The sequence below is a fragment of the Micromys minutus genome, assembly GCF_963924665.1.
Source record: "Micromys minutus genome assembly, chromosome: 10".
NCBI classification, from domain to species: domain Eukaryota; kingdom Metazoa; phylum Chordata; class Mammalia; order Rodentia; family Muridae; genus Micromys; species Micromys minutus.
Window position 1 is genome coordinate 44,284,131 of NC_137979.1, and position 25,208 is coordinate 44,309,338.

Genomic DNA, 25,208 nt, shown 5'->3' on the forward strand with positions numbered 1-25,208 from the left:
TACAGTGTACTCATATAAATAAAATAAATATTCTAAAATAATAATAATAATAACAACAACAACAATATAATAATAAATCTCTTTTCAAAGTGGAGTCAGATATGGTGGTACACATTTATAATTCCAGTACTTTGAGAGGTGGAGGCAGGAGTTCAAAGTCATCTTTAGCCACCCAGAGAATTTAAGGCCAGCCTTGAAACTATGTTTCCAGACAGCCCAAAAAAAGCACATGCATGCTAAGACCCCTCTCTGGTTGTAAATGCCTGTAATCTCAACATTCAGCAGGCTGAGGCAGAGGAATTACTGTGAGTTCAAGGCCAGCCTAGGCTGTAAACAGAGTTCAGTGTGACCAGGGTCACATAGTAAGATCCTGTGTCTGTCCCTTACCAGCATCCCAGAAATGCCATTGTGGCCATCCAGTGCTTAGGGAAGGGTCACAAGGAGCAGAACTCTTTAGAATTCTGGGTGTCCTTTCTTAAGGGTTCAGTTGTGAGTCCTGGGTAGGGACCCTTAGGAAGCTAAGTGCCAGCTGTCCACGTAGGGGGCTGGGAGGGGCTGGCCAGCGGGTGATTCCGGCAGTGGGGGAGGAAGCAGCAGGCTGGGTGTGGGGGAGGACACGGGGCAGGAAGGCTTGGAATAGAAATCTCAGCAACGCCTGGTATTTCCCAGGCTTGCCCCTCCCCCTTGGGCTCTGGGGCCCACCCCACATTCCTTTCCCAGAGGAAACTGGAGGGAGCCAGCTCCCCAGACCTAGAAGATCTTTTCAAGTTGTGTTTCCCAACCCTTGAGGTCCTACTGTGTACATTACACAGACCCTCCCCCACTTGTCTTCCCTCTCTCTGAGTTTCTGCTGGGGCAGCCTTCTTCGAATCTGCCAGGTTAAAGGACAGAAAGTGGACACTGGAGATTCTGGTCTCCTTCAAGGTCTCTGTAGGCCTGGACACAATGCCACGTGCCTCTGCCCTCCTCTACAGCACCCAGACCCCTCCAAGTCTCAGTCACACACACATCATGGGTCAGCCCTGAGAGGCCTAAATATACCAGGATAAAAAGGCAGTTGGGGACTGGGAAGATGTCGCAGCAGGGAAAGGTGCTAGCTATACAAGTTTGATGCCTGGGTTCAACCCCCAGAGCCTATGTAGAAGCCACAAGGCAGAATGCAGAGATTGCCAGTGGAGGTTTTCCTCTGAGTTTGTAGGAAGTGGCTTGTGGACCCTCATGCACATATACACATAAATACTTGAAGAAGAAGAGGAGGAAGAGGAAGAAGAAGCCACCTGACATAGTGGGAGAGGCAGGCAGATCTCTCTGAGTTTCAGGGCTATCCTGGTCTATGCCTCAAGTTCTAGGACAGCCACAGCTACATATGGTGGCAGTTAGGCAGCTGGGGGAACTTAGTGAGGAGGACTGAGAAGGGCGTCCCTGTGCCTCTGCATTCTACTTTGGGTCATCTTGGTGGGCCATCTGGTCTCTGCGCTGGCCTTTGGGAGGAACTGACAAGGAGGGAGGGGCAGAGCAGGAGGGGGTCAGATCCAGAAGTTTGGTTTCCCAGCGGCTGGGAGAAATGTAGACTTGGTTTCACTGTCCCAGGCTGCCCCTCTGTCCCCGACTGGTCCTTTCCCGCTCTCCTGAGTCCTGACTCAGCTCATGGCAGCCTCAGCTCTTCCCGTTAGGCTTCCGCAGGGTGGAGGTGGGGGTCCAGCTCCTGCATGGGCCCACAAGCAGCAAACAGGAAACAGGAGAACAAAACCGCTCCCTGACTGACTCGGTCCCCACTACCCTGGGCCTCACCCCCACCCTTCCTCCTCTGTTCTTCCTTCCCTCCATCCTGCCCACCCACTCTCCACAGTTGTACTCCTTTCTGGATCTTGTGGCTCTCACACAGGTCACTTCCTGGGGAGTGAGGACAGGGGCTTTGCCAGTGTTCCCAAACAGCCCAGCCTTGTGGCTCTCACTCTTTGATGGGCTCTGGGCTTGTGTCCCCTTCTGCTGAGTATTTCCTTCTTGGTGCCTAAACTGTTCTAAATGCCTCCATGAACTCTGGGTATGCCGAAGTGGAAAACACACATCTCAGGGCCATTGCTAACCCTGCCGTTACTTGAGGAAAGAATGGGGCGTTGAGAGGCAGAAAAGGGGAGTGGGCAATGTCTGGAGTTAGCAGTTACCCATCTCATTGCCATTATGAGGGTGCGGAGGGAGTGGTCAGCTCGAGCCTCCTCTTGCTTGGTGATACCAGGGTTCCTGGAAGGGCCCTGGGGAAGAGGAATGAACATCCTCTGGGAGGCTGGAGTGGGGTCTCTGTGCAGCCTGAGGGTACATCTTACACTCTGACACACCTCATACTCTCACTCTGGGTGGGCAGTGTGTGCCACCTGAAGAGCGCAGAGTCCTGAGGCAAGCACGTGCAGCCCAGTGGGTGACTGTCACCACCCTCCTTGTATGTGGTCAAGTGGGCGTGGGGGGTCTGTAAAGGCCTGGCATACTTTAAATTGCTGTGCTTGCATACATGCCCCATGGGGAAGGGATGTTTAAATAGAATGTACACAGATGTGAGCAATAATATACACACTGAGGGTCTGCGAAGGGTCTGAGGGGGGCAGGTAATGGGATGCTGGCCATGAATGTGAGGCACACAGCTAGAACTTGTTTCTGCAGGAGTGTAAAGTTGGTGCCCCCTCATAGTGTGATCGCTCGACAGACAATGTGAGTCCCTGTGTTTGTACGGTGTCGTCGGTGTGTGCTGTGCCTGAGCAGGGACCGCTCGAAGCCTCTGGCGTGGGGCGGAGGGTGGGCTGACGCGGCGCAGGGGCCGCCCCGGAGGGGGAGGTGTCTGTCCCAGAGACTTGTTCCTACCCGGCTCTGGCGGGCGCCTTCACCCGGGCGGCGCGGGAGGCGCGGCCCCGCTCCAGCCGTCCTGCCGCTGTCCGCTCGGGCTGGCCGCCCCCTCGGGGCCTCCGGGCCGCGAGCCCGCGGCTCTGGGGGGCGGGCTGGGACCCCTGGGCTCCGCCTGCTGCGTGGGGGTCCGAGGACATCTCCCGCTGGGCGCCGAGCGGCAGAGTCCCGCACCGTACGTCCCGCTCCGGAAGCCAGGCCCGGTGCGCGCTGGGGCCGCGACGGTGGCCGCGCTCCGGGGTCCCCGCAGGCTGCGCTGGTGGGCAGTGCCGTGTGGCGTGTGGAGCGCGCGGGCGTCGGGGGCTGGTGCTGGGAGCGCGCCGTCGGCGTGGACTGCAGCGCCCCAGAGCCGCGCTGTGTCTGGCTGCCCTGTTTGAGCCATAGCGACCACCGCGCGCCCGGGCTGCGTCCGGCCAGAGTGAGTAACAGCTTTGGAGCCGGGCGGGAGCAGGACTGTGGGAGATCGGGTTACCCACTTTCGAGTTGACAACGTGTGGCGTTCCCAGACGACATACTTGCAGTTGAGGAGTGTGCGGGGAGGTTGAGAGTCAGGGTGAGGTTGTTAGCGTTTGTGTGGGAGCTTTCCCAGGGGTACTAGATGAAACTTTGAATCTGGGTAGTGGCACCTGTGGTGACCTGTGCTCAGTCCTCCTGGTTTACAGGCAGTGGAAAAATGGATTGGGGGCCGATGACCGGAGGAGTCACTGGCATATATAGGAATCCTGGAGCAAGGGGCCTGGTAGAGACACAGTGAGAGCTAGGCAGAGGGTTTACTAACCTAAGCAGTGGGTGCCACTCGGGTCTCCTGTCTTCTTATCAGCAAGGACGCAGACAGAGAGGCACATAAAGGTTTCATAGTGATCAGAGGAAGAGGGGTGACAGAATGACCCCCAGCAAGCCGTCGGTGATTCCCAGGGCAGGCAGTGGTCGGTCTGGGGGCAGTGTTTCTGATGTTAGGGATCTGCCGAGCTAGTAGGCGTGAGTCACAGTGGGCACCATGCCCAGCCTCAATACTGTGTTTTCTGCAATGACCTCTTTATGCTGGGGTGGGTTGAGGGGTGAGGATCAGTACTGAGGTGGCCAATCCATTGAGGGCCCACTTCTGCCTGGTGTGTTTCCTGGGCTGTTGGCACTTCTTTAACAACAGTTGGTGTTTCTGGATGTCTCTTTGTTTTCAAACAGGAGGTTGAGCATGTTTGCAAAGACATTTCAGCCAGGAGGGTTTAATCAACAATGCCCTAGGCCCCTCTCTGTACCCTGGCGCCTGTGTCAGAGAGATAGAGTGGGGGAACTGAGCTGTACTTCTTGGTCTTACAAGTTCTCAGTGTTGGATCTCTGTCTCTGTACCTCCTACCTCTCCCCACTCCAAGAGAAGGGCTAGGCTCTGTGTTGTCCCGGGTCAGATGGGAGGAGCTGAGCTGAAACTTGCATAGAGGGTAACCTGAAGGGTTGAGGCTAGGTCTGAAAGAACTTCCCATAGGGAGGCAACCAGCTCTGACTGGGTCTGTAGAGTCTTCTCTTCTGACAGGCTGTAGCAGGAGGGTAACTGACATTCTCTGGAGACTAATTGGGAAGGAAAGGGACAGAGGAAGGGGAGAGGCAGAGATAAGTAAGAAAGGGGGAGTTGCTGTGCTCTGATGAGGAGAGACCGTGGGAGGACAGCATAGCCACTGTCCTGGATTATAAGCAGGTCCCCTCAGGGAGTGGCACCCCCAGGCAGCTGGCAGCTCTCAGCAGGATGTGTGTGTAGGGAGAGGGGAGGGGAACATGTGGGGACCTGTCCCAGTCGCTTCTCATCACTGGGGCAGCTGGTGGCTTAAACCTTAATCCAGGACACCAGCAAAACAATGGGCCCTGCAAACACCCTCAGCTCTGAGCTTGGGTGGGAGTGGGAAGGAGGGCAGCTCATGATGGATGGGGTGCAGGGGTTTCTGTAGGAGAGGCACTGGAGACCCAGGAGATCATCTTTCCTAGCAGCAGAAATAGGAATTTGGGGAGGGGAGTGTTCAAATCTCAAGGAATTTCCAGTGAATGTTCTTGGGGATCCCTAGACCCCATGAATGTGGAGCTCATGGAAGAGGCCAGGGTGTAGAATGGAACTGAGAGGACACCACTGAGCCCTTGTCCCTGTCAAGGACCAGGAATAGCCTAGGTCTCACTTGGACCCTTCTGGGGATGGACAGCTCACAATCTAACCCGTATATGTTTTCAGCCTACATGGAATATCTTCTTTTCTGGAGCCTCATTCAGATGTTTTGTGTCCTCTACCTGTTTCTGTTCTCTGAAACTACAGTCAGCAAACCTATTACTTCTGTCTCATTTTTTTTTAAATTGAGATTCCGGGATCTGCGTTCTCCCCTAAACCTACAGGATGGCGACAGTGTCCTGACTGTACCCCCACATGCTGTGCACCCCCACATGCTGTGCACCCCCACATGCTCTCCCTCTGTTGAGTAGGTGAGCAGGTGTGGACAGCTTCTCAGGTGGGCCTCTCAGCATCCCTGTGTCTTAGGGTTTTGTGAGCTTTCCTCAGCTAGCAGGAAGAAAGCTTTCCTGTGAGTGGGAGCTCCTTAGAGCCCAGGTCTGATGGACTTTCCACTGCCCATACCAGCCCCTGGGTCTCTCATTTCTTCTTCAGGTTCCTGCCAAGACCAAGGAGGAGCAAGGGGTGGAGGCTGATCAAAGGAGTTGGTGGGAAGCTTTTGGCTTCCTGGGGTCTTTGAGTCAGAGGCAGGCTAGCCCAGGCTGCCCAGTGGCTGTGAAGACTGGAGGCTTTTTTGAGCTTCTTGCTTCCCCACAGCTTGTCCCTGGACACGTATCTTTTCTGTCAGCCTCTCTGCATGCAAGGTGTCTCATACTTGTTACTGGCTGTTCATCTCAGAGTCAAGCAGTCTTCTCTGTCATCTCTTACCCCCTGCTCCAGATAATGGTCCTCTATGGCCCCTTCACCTCTTCTTTGGATAGCATTGTCATCTAGGGGAATCCCAAGCATCCCAGCAGGGTTGGACAGAAGGCAGTATCTCTCATCTGCCTTTCCGGTGAACCAGCCTGGCCTTTGGGCTGAGCTTTGCCACCTCAGCAAATCCCTTTAGTGGCCCGGTGTCCATTTGGGGCTCTTGATCCCGTGCTCCTGGAGGGTGCATTTGTGTGCCACTGCAGAGATGTGGCTTTGTGCTGTGTGCATGTGTGTATGTAAGGCTGGTTATGTGCACCCGTGCCTGTGCCAGTGTGCCTGCCTAGTGTATGCATATGGTTCTGTGAGTCTGCCTGTGTGCACATTTGTTTTTTATTATTATTGATTGATTGTTTTTTGACCAGGGCCCTGGCTGTCCTGGAACTCACTCTATGAACCAGGCTGGCTTTGTGCTCAGAACTCTGCCCACCTCTGCCCTCCTGAATGCTGGGATTAAGCCACCACCTCCTGTCTTATATGTGTACATTTTATATGTGTGCCTGTGTTTGTGGTATGTTCTGTCTGTATAAGTTGTGATTTGTCTTTGTGCACGTCAGTGTATGTGTGGAAATGTGTAAGGGTTGTATGTACAGCTTCCTATGCAGAAAAGCTGTATGTGCAGGGTCTGGCGCATAGGACACTCATCCTGGCTCAATTTCGCAGGAGGCAAAGGTGTCATGAGGGGGCCTGGCCCTCATGGCTGTGGATGTTGGGGCCCCCTGTCAGGTTCTAGGCTCCCAGGCAACTCGGCTTGTGGAGAGCCATGAGCGTGGGCCACCCAGCGTTCACTCACCTGTCTCCCTGTGCTCCCACAGCTTCCACTGGGCCCTCGGGATGGGTGCTCTTCTGGGCGCCCCCTCCCCTGGCAGGGGCCTAGGACACTGCTGCTGCGCAAGAATCTTCAGGATGGCTTTGGTTTTACCCTGCGCCACTTCATCGTGTACCCACCGGAGTCAGCTGTGCACTGCAGCCTGAAGGTAGGCCCAGCCTGCCGGTGCCTTGCCACTCTGAGGAAAGCTTGATGGGAGAGAGACACTAGCTGGCCTATCCTAGCCCCCATCAGAGGAGCCCCTCCAGGGGACCAGCCTGGCCCCCTTCTGCTGCAGTCTAAGAGGAGAGCTGTAAGGAGGCAGCACCAGCCGAGCCTAGGACATTGCTCTGTGACTGTGGACAAATTCCTTACCTTCTCTGGGCTCTGGAAAGGGAATGACCGTCTTTAACTGGGCCTCCTAGGACTCCTTGTCCACTTGCCCACTGGTTATTCAACTCTTTCTGTCCACAGGCTGAGGGGTCAGGGAGCCCAGCTTATTCTCTAGGGAGAGTCTTGGAGGAAGGATTCAAGGCCCCAGGATTTAATCCTAACTCAGTCTCAAGTTGCTGTAGATTGGCTCACTGTGGATTTACAGGCATCTCATCCCTCTGTGACTCTGTTTATCCTGAGGGCTACCATTTCTTTGATCTCCAAGAGCCTTTCCATCCCTAACACAGCTTCTGAAAGTAGGGCCCCAGCACCCCTCAGGCCAGCACAAGGTCATCAGCTGGAGAGAGAAGGTCCTTGAAACAAAGAGCAGGGAAGTCGGGAGGAGGCCTGAGAGCATTCTGGGATCCTGACCTCTCTTCCTGAAGAGGACACAGACTTCTCAGAATGGATAAATCCCTCTCTCCTACCCCCAGGGCTGGGATCACCGTGCCTAATTAAGGGGGTATTCTTGTTGGGGACCTTGACCCTGCCACACAACCAAAACATTAGGTTTCTCTGCCTGCCTGTGTGTGTGTGTGTGTGTGTGTGTGTGTGTGTGATGTGCATGTCTGTCACATGCTTTGTGGCTTTCACATGTGTATGAATCTTTGATCCCAGGGTCATCACTGTCATTGACTGTGGCTATGCCTAAGCATGGAAGTGGGGCCTAATATTGTGGGTGACATCAAATGACCAAGGATGACAGCTTCTTCACTCCTGGAGCCCCTAGTCCTCCCTTTTCTTCTTTCTAGCTCCTGCCACCTTCTCTCAGGACACTGAGAGAGCTCAGTGACAGAGGCTGTGGTCTAATATGGTGGGCTCTCCTTCTCTTGGGTCATCGGCCAGCTCTGGGGAAGACAGGTTGCTCCCTGCCTCTTCAGAACCTGTCCCAGACTGGGAGAAGCTCTTGTCCCCAGGCTACAGAAGGCCAGAGCTCTCTGCCTGGAGCCTGTACAGGGATCGTAGCTGTCCAAACGCATCTGTCTGCCTCTGCCACCCGCTGCCCGTGCTGTCAGCTCAGATCAGTGGGCATGCACCTCCCACGGGAACCTGGGCAGAGGCCCAGGCATCAACAGCACTCAGCAACTTTCCTGGCCCACCTTGGCCTGCTGGGATACCAGGGAGTCCTGAGTTTGGGCCCTGGTTCTGCTGCTGAATCGCTAGACAAGTTGACCCAGAAGGTCTGGTCAACTCTGAAATGCAACAGCTGCTGGCTCAGCCTGTTTCTGTCATCTAGTTCTTCTCCAAAGCTCATACTCCCTGTACTCTCTCTGCTCACCGGGATGGACCCCTAGACCTCCTAGCAACTCTCCCTCACCCCTGTAGCTAGAATCCTGCCCCTTGCCTGACACCCATTTCTGCTTATCAGAGAACCTTTCCTGGCTTCCTCTTCTTTACTTTTAGACCAGAATGCTTTTAGTCTGATGTTTGTCGCTTGCTGGCATCAGCTTAGCACATCCAGCCCTAAGTGTGCGCCCCTCCCCTCTTGCTAATCAAGCTTCCCAGCCCATTCTCTGAGAGAGATAACCCTGCACACACTCGTCAGTTTGCTTATCTTTGTCCGCCTGGGTCCTCTGCATGTGTTTTGGGAACCTCGTCCCTTGGCCTACAGGCTCACTAGGGAAAGAGATCATGGATCTCTGGTAGATTGGATATTCTTGGAAACTTGGGGGGATAAATTGGAGGTGTGGCACAGCAGGGCTGTCCAGGTGCTGCAGGCTGCTGATGCTGCCAGGGCTGAACAGTCGTCACACCCATCTTTCTGTTCCCAGCAGGAGGAAGAGCATGGAGGCCGAGGAGGCCAAAGAGGAGGAGGAGGTAAGGGGGTGGAGCAGGGGCAGGGCTGGGCTTCAGTTTCTCTCCTGCACCCCAGTGGGCCCCACCCTTTTTTGTCCCTGTCTAGCCTATCTCCAGGCATCTCCTCCTCATTCTTTGCCCTCCCTCCACAGTTTCCCCATCTTGTCTTCCTATAGGCCTGTCCCTCCCACAGCCATCTGATACTGAGGACTCTGGGTGACACATACCCATCTGCTTCCATGTCTCTCCACTTTCTCCCAGACAAAAGTCAAGGCTCAGGCTACAGGGCTTGTGGATTCGGGTTGGGGTGTGCTGAGCATGAGCTCATCCTATAGATGGAGAAAGGGAGGTCCTAAATTATGTATTAAAAAAGTGAGCCTAGTTCAACTTACTGTCACCTTTGCTATCTATCCTAAAGGTCCTCTGCTGGCTCTCAGACTCTGAGGTATTTAAAGCTGAACTCCCTCAGCAGGCAGCTTTCCTGCCCTGCCTCTGTCTGTGGGCAGCCATGGTGACATGGTTCTCTGAGTTCTCTTGCCTCTGAAGGAGAAGGAGTCACTGTTCTAGCACAGGTCCAGTAAGGGAGTCTTGTTGGCAAGTGATGGAGTTAGTGTCCATCCTGTGTCCTGCTTGGAATCCCTGACCCTGGAAAGGAAGAAGGGTGAAAGCAGTGTATTGAGTACCTCTCTAGTCCTGTGCTGTGCCATCTTCCATATATACAAGGTCTCCCAGCTTGCTTCTTCAGGACTTGATAGATGCATCATTTTTTAAAAAATGTTTTACGATTGTTTGTGTCTGAGTGTATGTATGTAGGTATGTGTGCCATGTGTGTGCAGGGAGCCAGAGTGTTAGAAGTGTGTCAGTCCCCTGGAATTGGAGTTACATTTGTGTGGCAGTTCAACCACACGAGTGCTGGAAACCAAACTGAAGCCCTGTGCAAGAGCAGCCAGTGCTTTTAAACCTCTGGCCTCTGATCCATCTTTCTAGCCCAGATAAAGGCATCCTTTAAAAAATTATTAGTGTGTGTGTGTGTGTGTGTGTGTGTGTGTGTGTGTGTGGTGGAGCTAATGGCAGAGTGTGCATGTGCCATGTGGAGTGTGTAGAAATCAGAGGATGACTTGGCCGAGTTAGCTCTTTTCTTCCACCTTTATTTGGCTTTCAGGGATTCAATTCAGACCATCAAACTCACATTCAGGTCTTTCCCTTTCTGTTGTCTTGTGACATATGTATGAAGTCTGTTTGACCGAGGACTCTGGAAGGGCAAGGGCAGTGTGTGTCCACATATACTGTGTCATCTGGCTTCAAGCACAGGACAGAGACTCAGCTTATAGATTTGGGCAGCTCTCTGTGTCCTCCTGGTGTGGGCCCTTATCTGGCAGTGGGCATAGGTCCTGTGGATGTGTGTGTCATTGTATGCTTGTGCCTGTGTGTGATCATCCTCTGAGTGTGTGTCCTCTGTGTGTGTAGCTGTGCATGGGTGTGACCTTCAACAACCACCCCCAGCTAACCTGGCTGATGCCCACCAGGACCCTCTCCCCGGCACCGCCTGGAGCCCATGGACACCATCTTTGTGAAGAATGTGAAGGATGGTGGCCCTGCCCATAGGGCGGGGCTTCGCACAGGTGAGCCTGTCTGTAACCTCATTTCACACTCCTCTGGGGCTCACATCCCTTTTAATTGTGTTGGGATTCATTAACCCAGATGCTGGGAAAGTTTCTCTCCTTTCATTTCCATTCAGTCCACTGCCTGGACTCTCACACGTGATCTCACCCCTTGTCTCTAGGAGACCGGCTGGTGAAGGTGAATGGAGAGAGCGTCATTGGGAAGACATACTCCCAGGTCATAGGTCTGATCCAGAACAGGTGAGTGTCTGGCCTTCCTGCTTCCAGGGTGGCACTCAGGCACCCAGACTCCCCCCCCCAACCCCATGCTGTCCTGTTGCCTCTGCTTGACCCTCTCCCTGTCTCTGCAGTGATGACACCCTGGAGCTCTCCATCATGCCCAAGGATGAGGACATCCTCCAGCTGGTGAGTCCTTCTGTCTGCATGGAGGGCCCCTGTGGGAGAAAAGAGAAGGAAATAGCCCGACATTGCTCAACTGGGGCTTCCAGGCCCATCCCTGGGCTGGGGCTGCTTCTTGCTTCACTTGAGGCTGTTCCTGAGCTAGGGAGAGAGGAGGTGCTGGCCTTAGTAAGCGGGATTCCTGCCAGAGTATCTGAAAAGAGGGTGGCCCAGCGGGCCCTGCCAACCTGGCATGTTCTTGTTTGCTCCTGTGAGAGGCCTGCTCTCCGTACCCCTCCCCACATGGCTCTGGAGGTGAGTTCATAGATGTATACCCCAAATGCCACCCTTCAGCACATCCCACGGCCACAGGTACCACTTGGTACACATCAGGACACTCAGCGCTGCCTAGCCCTGTCCACCTCAGCTCCATAGAAGATGCAGCATTGGAGAGCAGAATTCACAGAACCTGTCCCTGTCTCTGCTGTCACAGCCTATTCTCTGTGTCACTGTACCACAGTGCCCTTGCAGCACACAGTAGGACCTCACAGCAGCACCTCACAGCAGCACACAGCAGGATCGCACAGCAGCCTCACTTGCACCTCTGTATTGTAGCACAAACTCTGTACACATCTGGATTCTGAGCTGTTTTAGCGTAAGCACACACTGGTATATTGTCGCAATGCTGCCTACAAATGTCACAGTAATGATACAGCCCTTCTCAGGCACCTACGCTTAGTGAGATCATAGGATCCCAAATTCATCCATGTGAACCCATCACAACAAGTGTCTCAGCACACCGAGAACATAAAACCCTTTGGGAGGGTGCCACCCCAAGGCCTGTCCCTCGTATTGTGTGAAGCAAGCTCAGAGCCTTGTGTCTGGAGCTGGAACAGTCCCCCTTGCCTACTGCCCTTGTTCTTGGTCTCTTGGCTCCTACCCAGACGCCAGCTTGCTTGCCCCTTTGGTCACTGCCCCTCAGAGGATGGCTGAGAGCCAAGCCCAGAGGCCCAGAGCTGCTGTGCTGGCTTTGGCTGTGTCACTGTAATGACAGGGCCACACTTGGCATGATGCCTCCCTGGGAACCTCCATTCCTGACCTCAATTGCCCCCTTGCACTTCCTGGGGCTGAGGGGAAAGAATGGAGACTCAGAGGTACATGGCTCACCCCAAGTCTTAAAGAGCTTGCCTGTACTCCAGTTATGAGAGAGTAACAGGGCATGGCACCCTGGCTCAGTCCAGCTGTAAGGGACGAGGGTGACAAGGGCGGCAGCCTTGAACTCTGACAGACGTAGACATAAGTAGGCTGGCATCCCCAGATGTCAACATCTGGGAGCTCCCACTACCCGCCATCTCCAGTCAGCCAGAGGGTGGGGCCCAGGCATTCCTGTGGTTGGGAGCCAAGGCTGGAGGCCAATCGGGTGGCGGCAGCTGCTGACGCCACCACCGACGCGGCAAGTCCCCTCCACACCCATCCTCCCTCCTCCTACCGCCAGGCAGCCGAAAGAGAGAGCCGGGTGGGGGAGAGGGGAGCTTGGGGAGGGCTGGCTGAGGGGACTGAGGGACTCAAATCAGCTGGGCAGGGGCTGTGGTGAGAGGCAGCAGGGTAGCAGGCACAGGCTGGCTAGATGCTGCCGCCGCCGTGATGCTGGGAATCCTAGGAGCCAGCAGGATGGCCGGAGGGAGAGGTATGTGTTTGCTGGCCCAGTGTGCCAGGCTGGAGGGGCCGAGTGTGCGGGGGTGTGGTTAGCTGGTCCTTGTCACATGATGTTTGTGTTTGGGACTGGAGGGGTAGTTATTTGTGTATCTCATTGTGTGTGCTGTGTGTGTATCTCTCAGGGTGTGTATCTTGCCGTTTGTGATGTGGTGTAGTATGTGTGTATGTCTGGGCTCACCCTTCCACCCTTTGCTGAAACAGGTCCGTCCCCTCAGCTCAGCCTGTGCTCGGCTAGGGCCACAGGCTGCTGTCCGGGGGTGGGGTGCCTCCTTTTTTGGCTGAGCCTGGGCACGAGCCCTGTCACTCCTCAGCAATGCAGCGTCAGCTTTAACAGCCAGTGCCAAATTCCAGGCCTGGGGTGGCGGGAGGTGGCCCAAGGCCCCTTAGCCTGTCCAGCCCCTCCTTTAAACTGGTCTCCGGGGAGCAAAAAGTGGTCATGTTCTTCATCCCAAGGCTCAGGCCCTGGGCCCCAGCTCACATCACCCTATACTGAAGGGACCTTGGGCTCTTCCAGCCTCCACCAACCCTCAGACCACCCCTCCTTGGACACACCCACTCTTTAGCCAGCTTTCTGAGGTCCTCTACCACCGTGACAGATTTCTGTCCATTTCCCCACTGAACTGCATGGGCTGTGGGCATCGTCGGGCATAAAGGAACAGTAGGCGCTGGAGGGCAGGAGGGGGAAGGGCAGGAGGGGGAGGGCAGGAGGGGGAAGGGCAGGAGGGGGAGGGCTCTAGCAAACAGATGTTGGAATGTTTGTGGCTAAAGGCTGTCCTTGTTTTAAAACTCTTACAGAAATCTGGCTATTTTGAGAGAGGGAGAGAAAGAGAAAGGGTGGGGGAGGGCAGGGAGGGAGAGAGAGGGAGTCTTATCTCTTTGTCCCCCCCCCCAGGACTTTCCTTGGAACATACCCTTATTCATTTAGGATGCCCTTATTTAACCATCTTCCATTCCCTTCTGAGGACCTTGGATCCTAGGGCTGTGTCATTCCTATCCTCTGTGTCCAGTCTGGTCATGCTTTTATGCCTCTGTGTTTCCGGCCAGGCCTACTCCCAGGATGCCTACCTGAAGGGCAACGAGCCGTATTCTGGAGAGGCCCGCAGCATCCCAGAACCACCTCCACTCTGCTACCCACGGAAGACCTATGCCCCGCCAACCCGGGCCCCTGCCTGGGCCACTATGGTGCCTGAGCCCATCTCAGCACTACCCGCGGATCCCCGAAGTCCTGCTGCCTGGAGTGATCCAGGGTCCCGTGTCCCATCTGCCACTCGTGCCCACCTGGACAACTCTTCCTTGGGGATGAGCCAGCCCCGCCCAAGCCCTGGTGCCTTTCCCCACCTCCCTTCGGAGTCCCGGACGCCCCGTGCCTTCCCAGAGCCTGGCAGCCGGGTGCTTCCCAGCAGACTGGAGTGCCAGCAGGCTCTGTCACACTGGCTTTCAAATCAGATACCCCGCAGGGCGGGGGAGAGACGGTGCCCAGCCATGCCACCTCGGGCCCGCAGTGCCTCCCAAGACCGGTTGGAGGATGTGACTACCCACCACCCATGGCCCTGCTCCACCTCCCAGGATGCCTTGAGCCAGCTGGGCCAGGAGGGTTGGCACCGAGCTCGCTCAGACGATTACCTGAGTCGGGCTACCCGCTCTGCTGAAGCACTGGGGCCAGGGGCACTGGTGTCACCTCGCCTTGAACGCTGTGGTTGGGCTTCCCAGCGGCCATCTGCCCGCACCTCTGCTTGCCCTTCTCGGGACTTGTCAGGGTCCCAGGCCCCTCCCCCATCTGGCCTGCAGGGCCTGGATGACATCGGGTACATTGGGTATCGGAGCTATAGCCCGTCATTCCAACGTCGGACTGGTCTCCTGCACGCCCTCTCCTTCCGGGACTCACCCTTCGGGGGACTTCCCACCTTCAGCTTGGCCCAGTCTCCTGCATCATTCCCACCAGAGGCCTCCGAACCACCCAGGGTCGTCCGCCCAGATCCTAGCACCCGAACCCTGGAGCCTCCGGCAGAGGATCATCGTGATGAGGTGGTCCTGAGGCAGAAGCCTCCAACAGGTCGCAAGGTCCAGCTGACCCCAGCAAGGCAGATGAACCTTGGATTTGGTGATGAGTCCCCAGAACCAGAGGCCAGAGGGGAACGCCCAGGCAGGAAGGTAGCCCCTTTGGCCACTACAGAAGACTCCCTGGCTTCTATTCCCTTCATTGGTGAGTGGTGTTACAAGTGGTTGGCTAAGGGTCTTGGTCACCATTCTTTTGTGTCCCATCTCCCTGTCTTCTGTGCCCAAGTCTGCGCTGTGTGCCGATAGGAGCATCTAGGTTCTCTATCTCTGTCCGTTTGTCCATTCCTCAATAATCACTTCTTCCACCCTGTCTCCCATTCACTCATTTTTGTAGCCATTTTTTATCCACGATTTCTCTCCTCCCTCCCTTCTGTATCTGTCCTCTGTGGCTCACTTGGTCCTTTGCTCCGTTTATCCTTCCATCGTTAACTTCCATCTTTCCCTCCTTCCTGTTTCCTTCCATCCTTTCTTTGTGTCTTTCACTCTTTGTTTTTTTCATCTCTCCTACATTCCTCTAATATATTTGCATCAGGAACTGTACTAGGCTTCAGGCTTACCTGGTGGATGGCTGCTCAGACAGAAAGCACACAGGACAGACAGCCTCTGTGGATGAGGAAAGACTCTGTGGCCTAGATGGGTGTGGTCAGCACTGGGAAAATAATGGAAAAACAACATTTGGCTAAAAAGGACTCGAGGTAGTCTGAGGAAGAGTGTTCAAAGAGAAAGATGGGACTATGCAGAGCTTGCCGTGGGATGGGGCCAACTGCACTTCCAGGCCATGTGGTCCTTTCCTGTCCAAGGCTCAGACTTCATCCTCACAGCAGAGGAGGAGACTCTGATGGCTGCCCATAGAGCAGGGAGAGGCAGGAAGGCAGAGAGGTGAGGGTGATTCCTAGCTTTTTGGCTTGCCCAGAGAGTGGTGCCTCATCTCCAGGTTGGCAATGGGGGTGCAGAAAGAACAAGAAAAGGTTAGGGCTGTTAGGAAGTGATCCAGGCCAGGCTGGGTCTGAAGGTTGTGGAGAAAGCCTGGAACGGAAGATGATGGAATTGGGCCCAAGTCCTGGGCCTGGTGCTGAGCAACCTGGGGCTAAGAAGAAGCGTAGGAAGGATGGTAGGATGCTCTCAGCAGCCTGTGGCGGGTGTCCAGCTGTGTTTCAGCAAGTCCCAGCTGAGCATCTTGTCAGGTGCGCCCATCTAATGTGGAGACATAACCCTGTGCCCTGAAGCCACCGATAGAGTACTGCCTTGTGTTCTAGGAGCCCACTCCAAGAAGGATGGCTCAGGTCCACTCCTTAGTGCCTGTGATGCAAAGGGAGGCTCAGCACCTGCTAAAAGGAGACACACTCCCTGACCACACTCTGGTGCTCGAGGCACCCTGGATAGCTGGCATGTTGCCAGAAATGCCCTAGTGAGGAGGAGTTTAGGGGTTTGTAGTATGTGCTGTCTGGATCCTGGGGAGCATAGGGTATCCAGGCAGCCTGGCCTGTGCTCCTCACATCTTCCTTCCTTTGCTGGCAGATGAGCCCACCAGTCCCAGCATTGACCTTCAAGCCAAGCATGTCCCTGCCTCCGCAGTGGTCTCCAGTGCCATGAACTCAGCCCCTGTCCTGGGAACTAGCCCATCCTCACCAACTTTCACTTTTGCCCTCAGCCGCCATTACTCCCAGGACTGCAGTGAGTGTCTCTGGCTTGTGTCACCCCCTCCTCTGCTGTCTGGTCCCTGTGGGTCTTTTGCCCAATGTCTGTTTGCTTCTTCTGGGGTCCCATGAGAGAGCTTACTCCTGACCAGAAGGGCGGGCTCCTAGGGTACCTGCCGATCTGCTCTTTACTAACCCTGTGGCCCCCTGTGGGCTACTTTTCAGGCAGCATCAAGGCGGGCCGCCGCTCCTCCTACCTGTTGGCCATCACCACAGAACGCTCCAAGTCCTGTGATGATGGACTGAACACCTTCCGGGATGAGAGCCGAGTGCTCCGGTGAGCCCACGTCTGCCCTGGGGTGGGGTGGTTTCTTCTCTCCTAGGTTGAGCCATGGGTTGGGCGGGCGATGAGAATCTGGGCCGTCCACAGCCCTCAACTTTAGTCTTTGCTCCCCAGGCGTCTTCCCAACCGTGTGCCGAGCCTACGGATGCTGCGGAGCTTCTTCACCGATGGGGTAAGTCAGCAAAACATGTATGTGCATTTGTGTGTGTCTGTGTCCATGTGTCTGTGTGTGTCTGTGTGTGTGTGTGTCTGTCAGTCTGTCTATCTCTAGAAATACATGTCCTACATGTTCTGGGTTCCATGTCTGTGATTCCTGTGACCCCTAAGTGAAGTGCTGTGGCCCCTAGCCTTTTTCCTGTAGTTCATCTTCATGCCACCTATATGACCTGCCTCCCACCTGAGACCGCATTTGCCCTGCAACCTGGAAAGTCCCAAATCACAGAGCAGCTCCCCCTCCCCCTCTCCTCCTCCCCCTCCCCCTCCCTCCCTCTCCCTCTTCCCCATTCTCTCTCTTCAGTGCTAGGAATAGAACCAAGGGTTCAAGTGTGGTGTAGGCACAATCCTGGGTAACATCTCCAACTCTTTTTGTTATTTTTGTTGGTTTTCAGACAGGGTCTTAGTTAGCTCTGGTTGGCCTCATTCTGTAGACCAGCCTGGCCTTGAACTCAGGAATCTGCATGTCCCTGTCATCCCAGTGCCTCGATTAAAGGCATGTGCTACCACTAAGCCTAGCTTCCAACACTCTTGGTTTCTTTTTTTCTTTCTTTCTTTCTTTCTTTCTAAAATGTATTCCTTTTTAAAATTTTTATGTGCATGTGTGTGTTTGCTAGTTGAATATGTGTGTGGGTGTGTACAGGTGCCTCCGGAGGCCAGAGCATGGGCTCTTCCTAGAGCTGGACCTGTAGGCGCTTGTTAGCTCTACAATATTATTTTCCAAGATTCTTTCTCTTAAGTTTTTTCTTTAGGTTTATTTATTTCATTTCATGTGTCTGAATGTTTTGCCTGTGTGTGCATGTGTGCCATGCTCACACCCACTGCTGTAGAGGTCAGGTACAGATGGTTGTGAGCTGCTGCCATGTGGTTGCTGGGAACTGAACTTGGGACCTCTAGAAGAGCAGCCAGTGCTCTAACCACCTTGGTTTCTTAGAACAGGGTCTTTTTTTTTTTTTTTTTTAAAGATTTATTTACTTATTTTATACATATGAGTACACTGTTACTGTCTTCAGACACACCAGAAGAGGGCATCAGATGGTTGTGAGCCACCATGTGGTTGCTGGGAATTAAACTCAGGACCTCTGGAAGAGCAGCCAGTGCTCTTAACCACTGAGCTGTCTCTCCAGCCCCTTGATAGACCTTGAAGGTCAGATTTAATCCAGGCTGGATTCAAACTTGTGATGTCCCTGCATCAGTCTCCTGAGTGCTGGGAACATTATAGCAATAGGCCCCTCAGAGGCGTTGTGAAACCTCACCCACCCACGGCCTTTCCCCATCTTCTGTGGTCACTTATGCACTCTACTCGTATGCTCATGTGTTTTGTTAGCTTAGCACCTTCAGGACAGGGCCACCCGGCTCCCTTGTTACTTCCTCAGCTTACTGAGTTCTCCCCAGGCTCTGAGGCTGGATTCCTGTAGACACATCACTGCGTGTTTAACTCCGGGGGGGGGGGGGGCTGGACTCCCTGTCCCATCACTACTTGGCCTTTGCTGATGTTCCCACTTCCGCTGTTTACTTAACTCCTTGTTGCCACAATCGCTCCCCTGTTTCCTCAATTCCTTCGAGGCTGTGAAGCTGAAGGAAGGCCCAGATTAGCTTTGCCAGCGTGGGGAGCCACATGTCCTGCTGCCAGGTCCAACCCCTTCCTCCTTTCTGTTTTTTTCATGAGGTCTCATGACCTCAACATAAACAGTCTAGAGAGATCAAGCAAGGCCCATGAAGTCACACAGCACAGCACTGTACAGCCTAGACCCACTCCAGGCCTGTGTGGCTACCAGTGGCCCATGAGGCTCCTGAGATGCTGGTACTATGGGAGCCACCCTAAATCGCCTACTGTTTTCTCCCTACAGTCTCTAGATAGCTGGGGTACCTCTGAAGATGCTGATGCCCCCTCTAAACGACACTCAACCTCTGACCTCTCAGATGCAACCTTCAGTGATATCAGGAGAGAAGGCTGGTTGTATTATAAGCAGATCCTCACCAAGAAGGGGAAGGTAAGGTAGCCCGAGGAAGGACAGGCTGGATGGAAGCTGGCTCTGGCAGAACTTTCCAGCTTCTTATATCTACCCTGAAGCATCTGGCTCCAAACAAACCAAACCAAACCAAAAAAACCACTTCAGGCTACAGCCTGAGGAATCAAGGTTAGATGCCAAGAAGAGTGTCTGGGAGAGGGGCATTTACTGAACCCTGAAAAGGAGGTTAACAGAGAGGTGCTCCTGCTATGGAAGTACACAGCAAGCTATGCTTGGAATCCTGACCAGGCCATTCTTGAAAGCCCATGAATGAAGGATGGGGCTCAGGGCAGAAAGGCAGAGCTAGGGTGAAGGAAACAGAGGCCAGTTCTCCTCAGGCCTGTGAGGTTCTCAGGGCGCAGACTTACTTCAGGACAACTGAACTCCTTGGGGCTCTGAGAGAGAGTCAGAGCCTTTAAGTGCTCTTGTGGCTTCCTGGGGTGCTTTTGTGAGGATGCCCAGGCATAGGAAGAGCATTTAGAAGCCACCACAAGGTCCAGATGAGAGCCTTCATGAGTGGGTGAGGATGGGGCTGGAGGGAAAACAGGATTCAGAAGGGAAGGTGGGGTTCTGAGATCCAGGTGGGAGCTGAAGTCCCAGGCTTGGAGCCCGGGGCGGGGCGGGGCGGGGCGGGGGAGAAAAAGGAGGCAGGTGCTTTAGACAGATCTGGCCTTGATTCTTGATGGCTTGGCTTATTGCTCTTCGGACTCAGAACCCAGTGCTTGTGACTCAGTGTCTATATGGGGAGCTGACTAACACATTTCCAAACCTGCTCCTAAGCATTTAAAAGACATGGTGTAAACAGGGGTGTACCATATTATGTGTGGTGAGTCTAGTCTGTAATCCAAGCTATTTGGGAAGCTGATACAGGAGGATGGAAAGTTCATGACCTGTCTAACCTACAGAGTGAGTTCAAGGCCAGCCGTAGCAACTTACTGAAATTCTGTCTCAAAGTAAAATGTAAATCAGGGGCTGGGGATATAGACTATGGGTAAATGTTTTCCTAGCAGGTATGAGGGAGGACCTGGTTTCAAGTCCTCGTCACACCACACACTTGAAAAGAAAACATAAGTGTTTCTTGTGGGCTGTACCTCAGGCACTCTTGCCTGACTTATGGAAGGGCCTGGGTTCCATTCTTAGTGTTGCTGAAAGACTGTGGGAAAGTGAGGTCCTCACAAAGCTTGGTGGGGGGGGGGGGGGCTTCTGTTCTTCTGTCTTACTGCCATTACAGCAATCCCTTAGTATCTACAGGGCTCCAGAGTCACAGACACTCAAGTATCTTATATAAAACAGATTGGTATCTGCGTGCGGCTTACGCAATCCTCCCAGACACTGCGACTCATCTCCGGATGACATATGTTATCTCATACTACGTAAGACTATGTAAATAGTTGTTACCGTGGGTTGATTATGGAATGTGGAGGGGGAAAAATATCTGTATCCCTTGGTACAGATGCAGGTGGATTTTTTTTTTTTTTTTTCTGAGTGCTTTTGATCCATGTTTGGTTAAATCCATGGTGATGGAACCTAGAGAAGGGATCCCTGTGGGGTAGAACCTGGAAAGAATGAACTTTGACATAGTCAGAGTTTGAATTTCTACACAGCCATATGCTGTTGTGTGCATATGGCGTCAGGAGCAAACTTATGGTCCCTGAACTCTGAGCCAAGAGAGGAGAGGTATAGGTTATGAGGCCAGGGAGCACAAAGCCCCTGCTCCTGAAGGTCTGTTGAGCGTCTAGTGACTTAGGTGAAGGAGACAGCTTGTCCAGTTCTGCCTTCTTGGGGTTGATGACCACAGAGAAAGTGCTAATTACTCCTCAGTGACAGATGCACTGTCAGTCACAGCACAGGGAGTTTAGGGGCTTTGCGGGGTGGGGTTTGTATGTCTAGGACGTTGAGATAAAGCTGTGGGAGTCTGTAGTCAAGAGGGAGTGGGTGGAAAGGAGTATCCTGGGGGAGACCCCCTCACTAAGGGCTAGAGGGAGGCCCAGAGTTGTGTGCCAGGAGCCAGGTTGCCTGGGTGCCCAGAGTAGGTGGTAGAAGGTGAAGTGGGAATTTGGTACCTAGGGGAACTTTTCTGTCCTGAGCTACAGGGTAAAGTGCAGAGATGTGTGACATAGGATAGTAGTGTGTCTGTGCTGGAAGGAGCCCGTATCAAGGCCCTAGGATGGGACCAGGAGCTGTTTGTAAGAGATTCTGGGGTAAAGGTTGGTTGATGGCCTTTGGGGCTGAGGAAGGTAGAGGAAAGGCCAAGGATCCTAGCTCCTGCTTGGCTTGCAGGGGGACTCTCCCTTGAGCCTCTGGCCCCTTGAGGGGAGGATTTGGGGAGAGGAAGCTCTGTTGGAGCTGTGTGATCCTACACAAACACTGGCTGAGATCCTGTGAATGGAGTCACATAGGTATGGTGTGCAGGGAGGCACAGGGAGGCCCACACCTCAGTCCACCAGGGGTACACAGCACCTGTGGCTAAAGTACAGGGAGAAAGAGATGACAAAGACCTAGTAGAGTCCCCTGCCCCTGCTCCCTTTGCTTTTTGGAGACAGGGTTTCTCTGTGTCGCACTGGCTGTTCTGGAACTCACTCTGTAGCCCAGGCTGGCCTTGAGTTTAGAGATCCACCTGTTTCTGCTTCCCGAGTGCTGGAATAAAAGGTGTGCACCACAACAGAATGTTGATGGGAAGTGGAAACTCGGAAGGCGAGGTTGGCAATGAAACTAAAAAGACATAGGAAGATGGCAGTCACTCCAAGAAGGGGTGGACCAGGAGGGGCAGATGGCTGGGTGAACTGTACAATCAGATCCCGGTGGGGACATCCTCTAGTCCATGCATGGCAGAAAAGTGTCTCATTGCTGTTTCTCTCAGGGAGCCTGGCCTCAGCGCTGGGTGACCCTGGTCGCCCAGCCTCAGTGTTTCCTGGGCAGAGACAGGCACTGACTCCTTGGCTCACTGAGCAGGTGGGAAGCATAGGGACTTCAGTGTTGCCAATGTCAGGCAGAGGATGGGCGCATGCGTGCAGTCCTCCTTCTGTGGGAGTCGCTGTGTGGGGACATGACCACAGACACTTGCTGCTTCATTCTCATCATCTATTAGTAGTGACATTGATGCCAGGGGCTGTTTACGGTCAACCAGCCGGGTTAGTCTCAGAGGGCCCCCTATGCTAACACAGTCATTCTCTTGAACAGGGGGCTCGTTTACTACAGTAGTGGTGGGGCTGCTTCAGTTGGCACTGTCTTAGCCCAGTAGCTCTGTGATGGTATGCTAGGATAAGAGAACTTACTCTAAGGGAAGCTGGGCATGGGTGCTTCAGCTCTGCTCTCTGGAGGGCCTTGGAGCCCCCTACCATCAGGACATAAAGCAGACTCAGTATTAGCTAATGAACTAGTGGTCTGCACCTAGCCCCTGGGCTTGGAGCACTTGTCCCAGCAGCTTGCTATGTAGCCAGGACACCCACAGCCAGGACATGACCTTATGGGGCTATCTGTAGGGCAATGAAACAGTCAGAGGCACCTTATCAAGGAGCTGGTGCTGGAGATTTGAGCTTAGAGCTGAAGGAGGCAGCCACATAAAAAAACAAGAGAAGCTGAACACCTGGGAGGCAGAAACGTGAAGATAGGAGTTCAGTACAGCCTGGTACGGTGGTGCACACTTCTAATCCCAGCACTTGGGAGGCAGAGGCAGGCAGATCTCTGAGTGTGAGGCCAGCTTGGTCTACAGAGTGAGTTCCAGGATAGACAGCGCTAGGGGCTGAGGAATCTAGCCCAGTGCAAAATCTCCCTGACATGTATAGGTCCTGGGCTCAATCTCTAAAGCAACAACAATAACAACAAAAATACATAAATCAGTAAATGAAATAGAAGAGGAAGAGGAGGGGGAGGAACAGGAGAGGGAAGAGCACGTGACTCAGCAGGTGAAGAGGCTTGTGGCCAAGCCCGATGAGCGAGCTTCATCCCTGGGAAGCACATGGTGGAGGTTGGGAACTCCTTCCTTCAAGTTGTCTTTGACTTTCACTAGTGTGCCACAACACACCCACATTTCCCCCACCCATTTCAAATTAAATAAAAATAAATAAATAAGCAGCTAGTGCATAGGCTGTAAAAGGAAGGCAGTCACTGCAGGCAAAAGCCTGGTGGCTTGACAGACAGGGAGATGAGTTTGGAGTCAGCATGGGACCTCAGGACCTTCTGTTTGTTTTGTTTTGTTTTTTGAAATAGGATCCTTTTTTTTTTATTTATTAATTTCATTTTTATGTGTACATTGTCGCTGTCTTCAGACACACCAGAAGAAGTGTCAGATCCCATTACAGATGGTTGTGAGCCACCATGTGGTTGCTGGGAACTGAACTCAGGACCTTTGGAAAAACAGTCAGTGCTCTAACCGCTGAGCCATCTCTCCAGCCCTCTGTTTGTTTTAAGGGGGCACCCAAAGGAGACTGTTTCACTGCAGAAATGACTGTAGGGCTGCTGCCTGGAGGGCCAAGGCAAGGGGTGCTAGGGAGGTTGGTGCTGCTGTCCAGGTGAGAGGGTCAATGTGGGGGACAGGAGGGTGGCACTCAGGTAGGGACAGGTGATACTCTGAAAGGAGCAGAGTTGACTTCTCATGAACTAGATGTCAGGGGTAACTCCCAGGTTTCAGGGCAACTGGGTGGATTGACCAAGCTGGGAAAGATGGCACAAGGGTGGAGAACAGGTTTGAGGGCAGAGACTCGTGCGCTGTAGTGAACAGGGAGCACCAGGCCCACCCATGCTATCGAAAGCTACGGGCAGGGCTTGGGGTTGCTGAGCAGGCTTTAAGCCTCTCAGGACTGAGCTGGTGCCTGCTGCAGGCTGGAACTGTACAGCTGGGATCAGCAGATGGCTGCTTAAAGCCACAGGTGTGCAGGGTGTCCCTGCAGAAGGTGTGCAGGGTGAGGAGAGCTCAGGACAAAGCCCTAAGACCTCAACCACAAGGCAGCTCTCCTTCTCTCTGTTGCTTTGCTGTGGGGCACTGTGGGTAGGTGGATGGTTAGTGTCCCTGGGTACTGCCTGACAGGCACGCCTCTCCCTTCCATCATATCTCCAGACAGGTCTCCAAGTAGCAGTTTACTCGAGGTAAGAACTACAGGTTGCAGCTGGGGACATGGCCCAGTGGTTAGGAGCAAATGATTTTTTTTTTTTTTTCTCTGTTTTTTGCTTCTTTAAGACAGGATTACTCTGTGTAGCTCTGGCTGGCCTCAAACTCAGAGCTCTGCCTGTCTCTGTCTCCCAAGTGCTGGGATTAAAGGCGTGTGCCACCACCACTGGGCTAGCACATGGTCGGTCCCCTTGCAGAGGATCCAGGCGCAGTTCCCAGTGCCCACATGACAGTTCACAGCCATCCCTAGCTCTAGGTCCAGGGCATCTGGTGCCCTCTCCTGACATCCACAGGCACCAGGCACAAACACAGCACACACACCTGCAGACAAAACACTCATACACATAAGATAAAATAAAATAGAATAAAATAAAATGAATGACAATATAGAGGATGGACTGAAAGTAAGAAAGAAGCTTAGTGGCAGCCCATGCACCTTCAACCCAGCACTCAGGAAACAGAGGCGGGCAGATCTCTTGAGTTTGAGGCCAGTGAGGTCTGCAGTGGGAGTTCTAGGACAGCTAGTGACGAGGGAGAGAGAGAGAGAGAGAGAGAGAGAGAGAGAGAGAGAGAGAGAGGGAGGGAGGGAGGGAGGGAGGGGGAGAGAGAGAGAGAGAGAGAGAGAGAGAGAGAGAGAGAGAGAGAGAGAGAGAGCCAAGTCAAAGCAAAATTAAAATTTGAAACGGGAATGAGAGGCTGCCTGTGTCACATGCCATGGGGCAGTGAGGCAAGGGCTGGAAGCAGCCTCTGGCTCCCAAGCGAGTTTGAGAGTGGCTTCTAGGCAGGACACCCTTAGTGGAGTCTTGAGGCACGGGAGAGGGCAGCCTCCCCAGACTGTTGGCAGCTCCTGGCCATCACAGTGTTGTTGAGGGTGACGCAGGAGGCAAGGGACGGTGTGGTAAGGATTTTTTTTTCAAGTCAAAGTTTCTCAGCCAGGCAGTGGGATGCGCACCTTTACCTCACAGGGATCAGACTGGTCTTGAACTCAGAGATCTGCCTAACTACCTCCTGAGTGCTGGGGCCAAAGGTGTGCGCCACCACACCCAGTAGCTTGGTGAGACTTTATGCTTCTAGGGGGCCTTATTCCTTCTCAGATTCCCTTTCACCTCCCTGCCAGGTAATGTTGGCATTTAGAGTAGGTGGATGTTGACATCTTGAGCGTCTTAGTGGTAGGTACAGTGGTCTGGGCAAGTGGACTGAGGCCACAGGTTGGCTGTTGGAGGGGAGGCGGGGTGGACTA

The 25,208-nt window shown here is 53.7% G+C and overlaps 1 protein-coding gene across 6 annotated transcripts in view; it reads left to right on the forward strand.

Moving 5' to 3' along the window:
• Positions 1-25,208, forward strand: part of ARHGAP23 (Rho GTPase activating protein 23) — a gene marked incomplete at its 5' end in the record, with an annotated part of 81,389 nt that overhangs the window by 20,888 nt on the left and 35,293 nt on the right. For 2 of the 6 annotated variants that reach the window (XM_080922572.1, XM_080922574.1), the window contains 11 exons: positions 3,242-3,310; positions 6,661-6,822; positions 8,858-8,903; positions 10,409-10,504; positions 10,666-10,744; positions 10,855-10,909; positions 13,643-14,801; positions 16,175-16,330; positions 16,519-16,630; positions 16,751-16,808; positions 18,700-18,843. In XM_080922572.1, coding sequence (XP_080778698.1) covers positions 10,438-10,504; positions 10,666-10,744; positions 10,855-10,909; positions 13,643-14,801; positions 16,175-16,330; positions 16,519-16,630; positions 16,751-16,808; positions 18,700-18,843 — 1,830 coding nt within the window. Of the gene's footprint in view, positions 1-3,241; positions 3,311-6,660; positions 6,823-8,857; positions 8,904-10,408; positions 10,505-10,665; positions 10,745-10,854; positions 10,910-12,491; positions 12,570-13,642; positions 14,802-16,174; positions 16,331-16,518; positions 16,631-16,750; positions 16,809-18,699; positions 18,844-25,208 lie in introns of those variants that run through there. The other 4 variants (XM_080922569.1, XM_080922570.1, XM_080922571.1 and 1 more) reach the window with 3 other exon arrangements.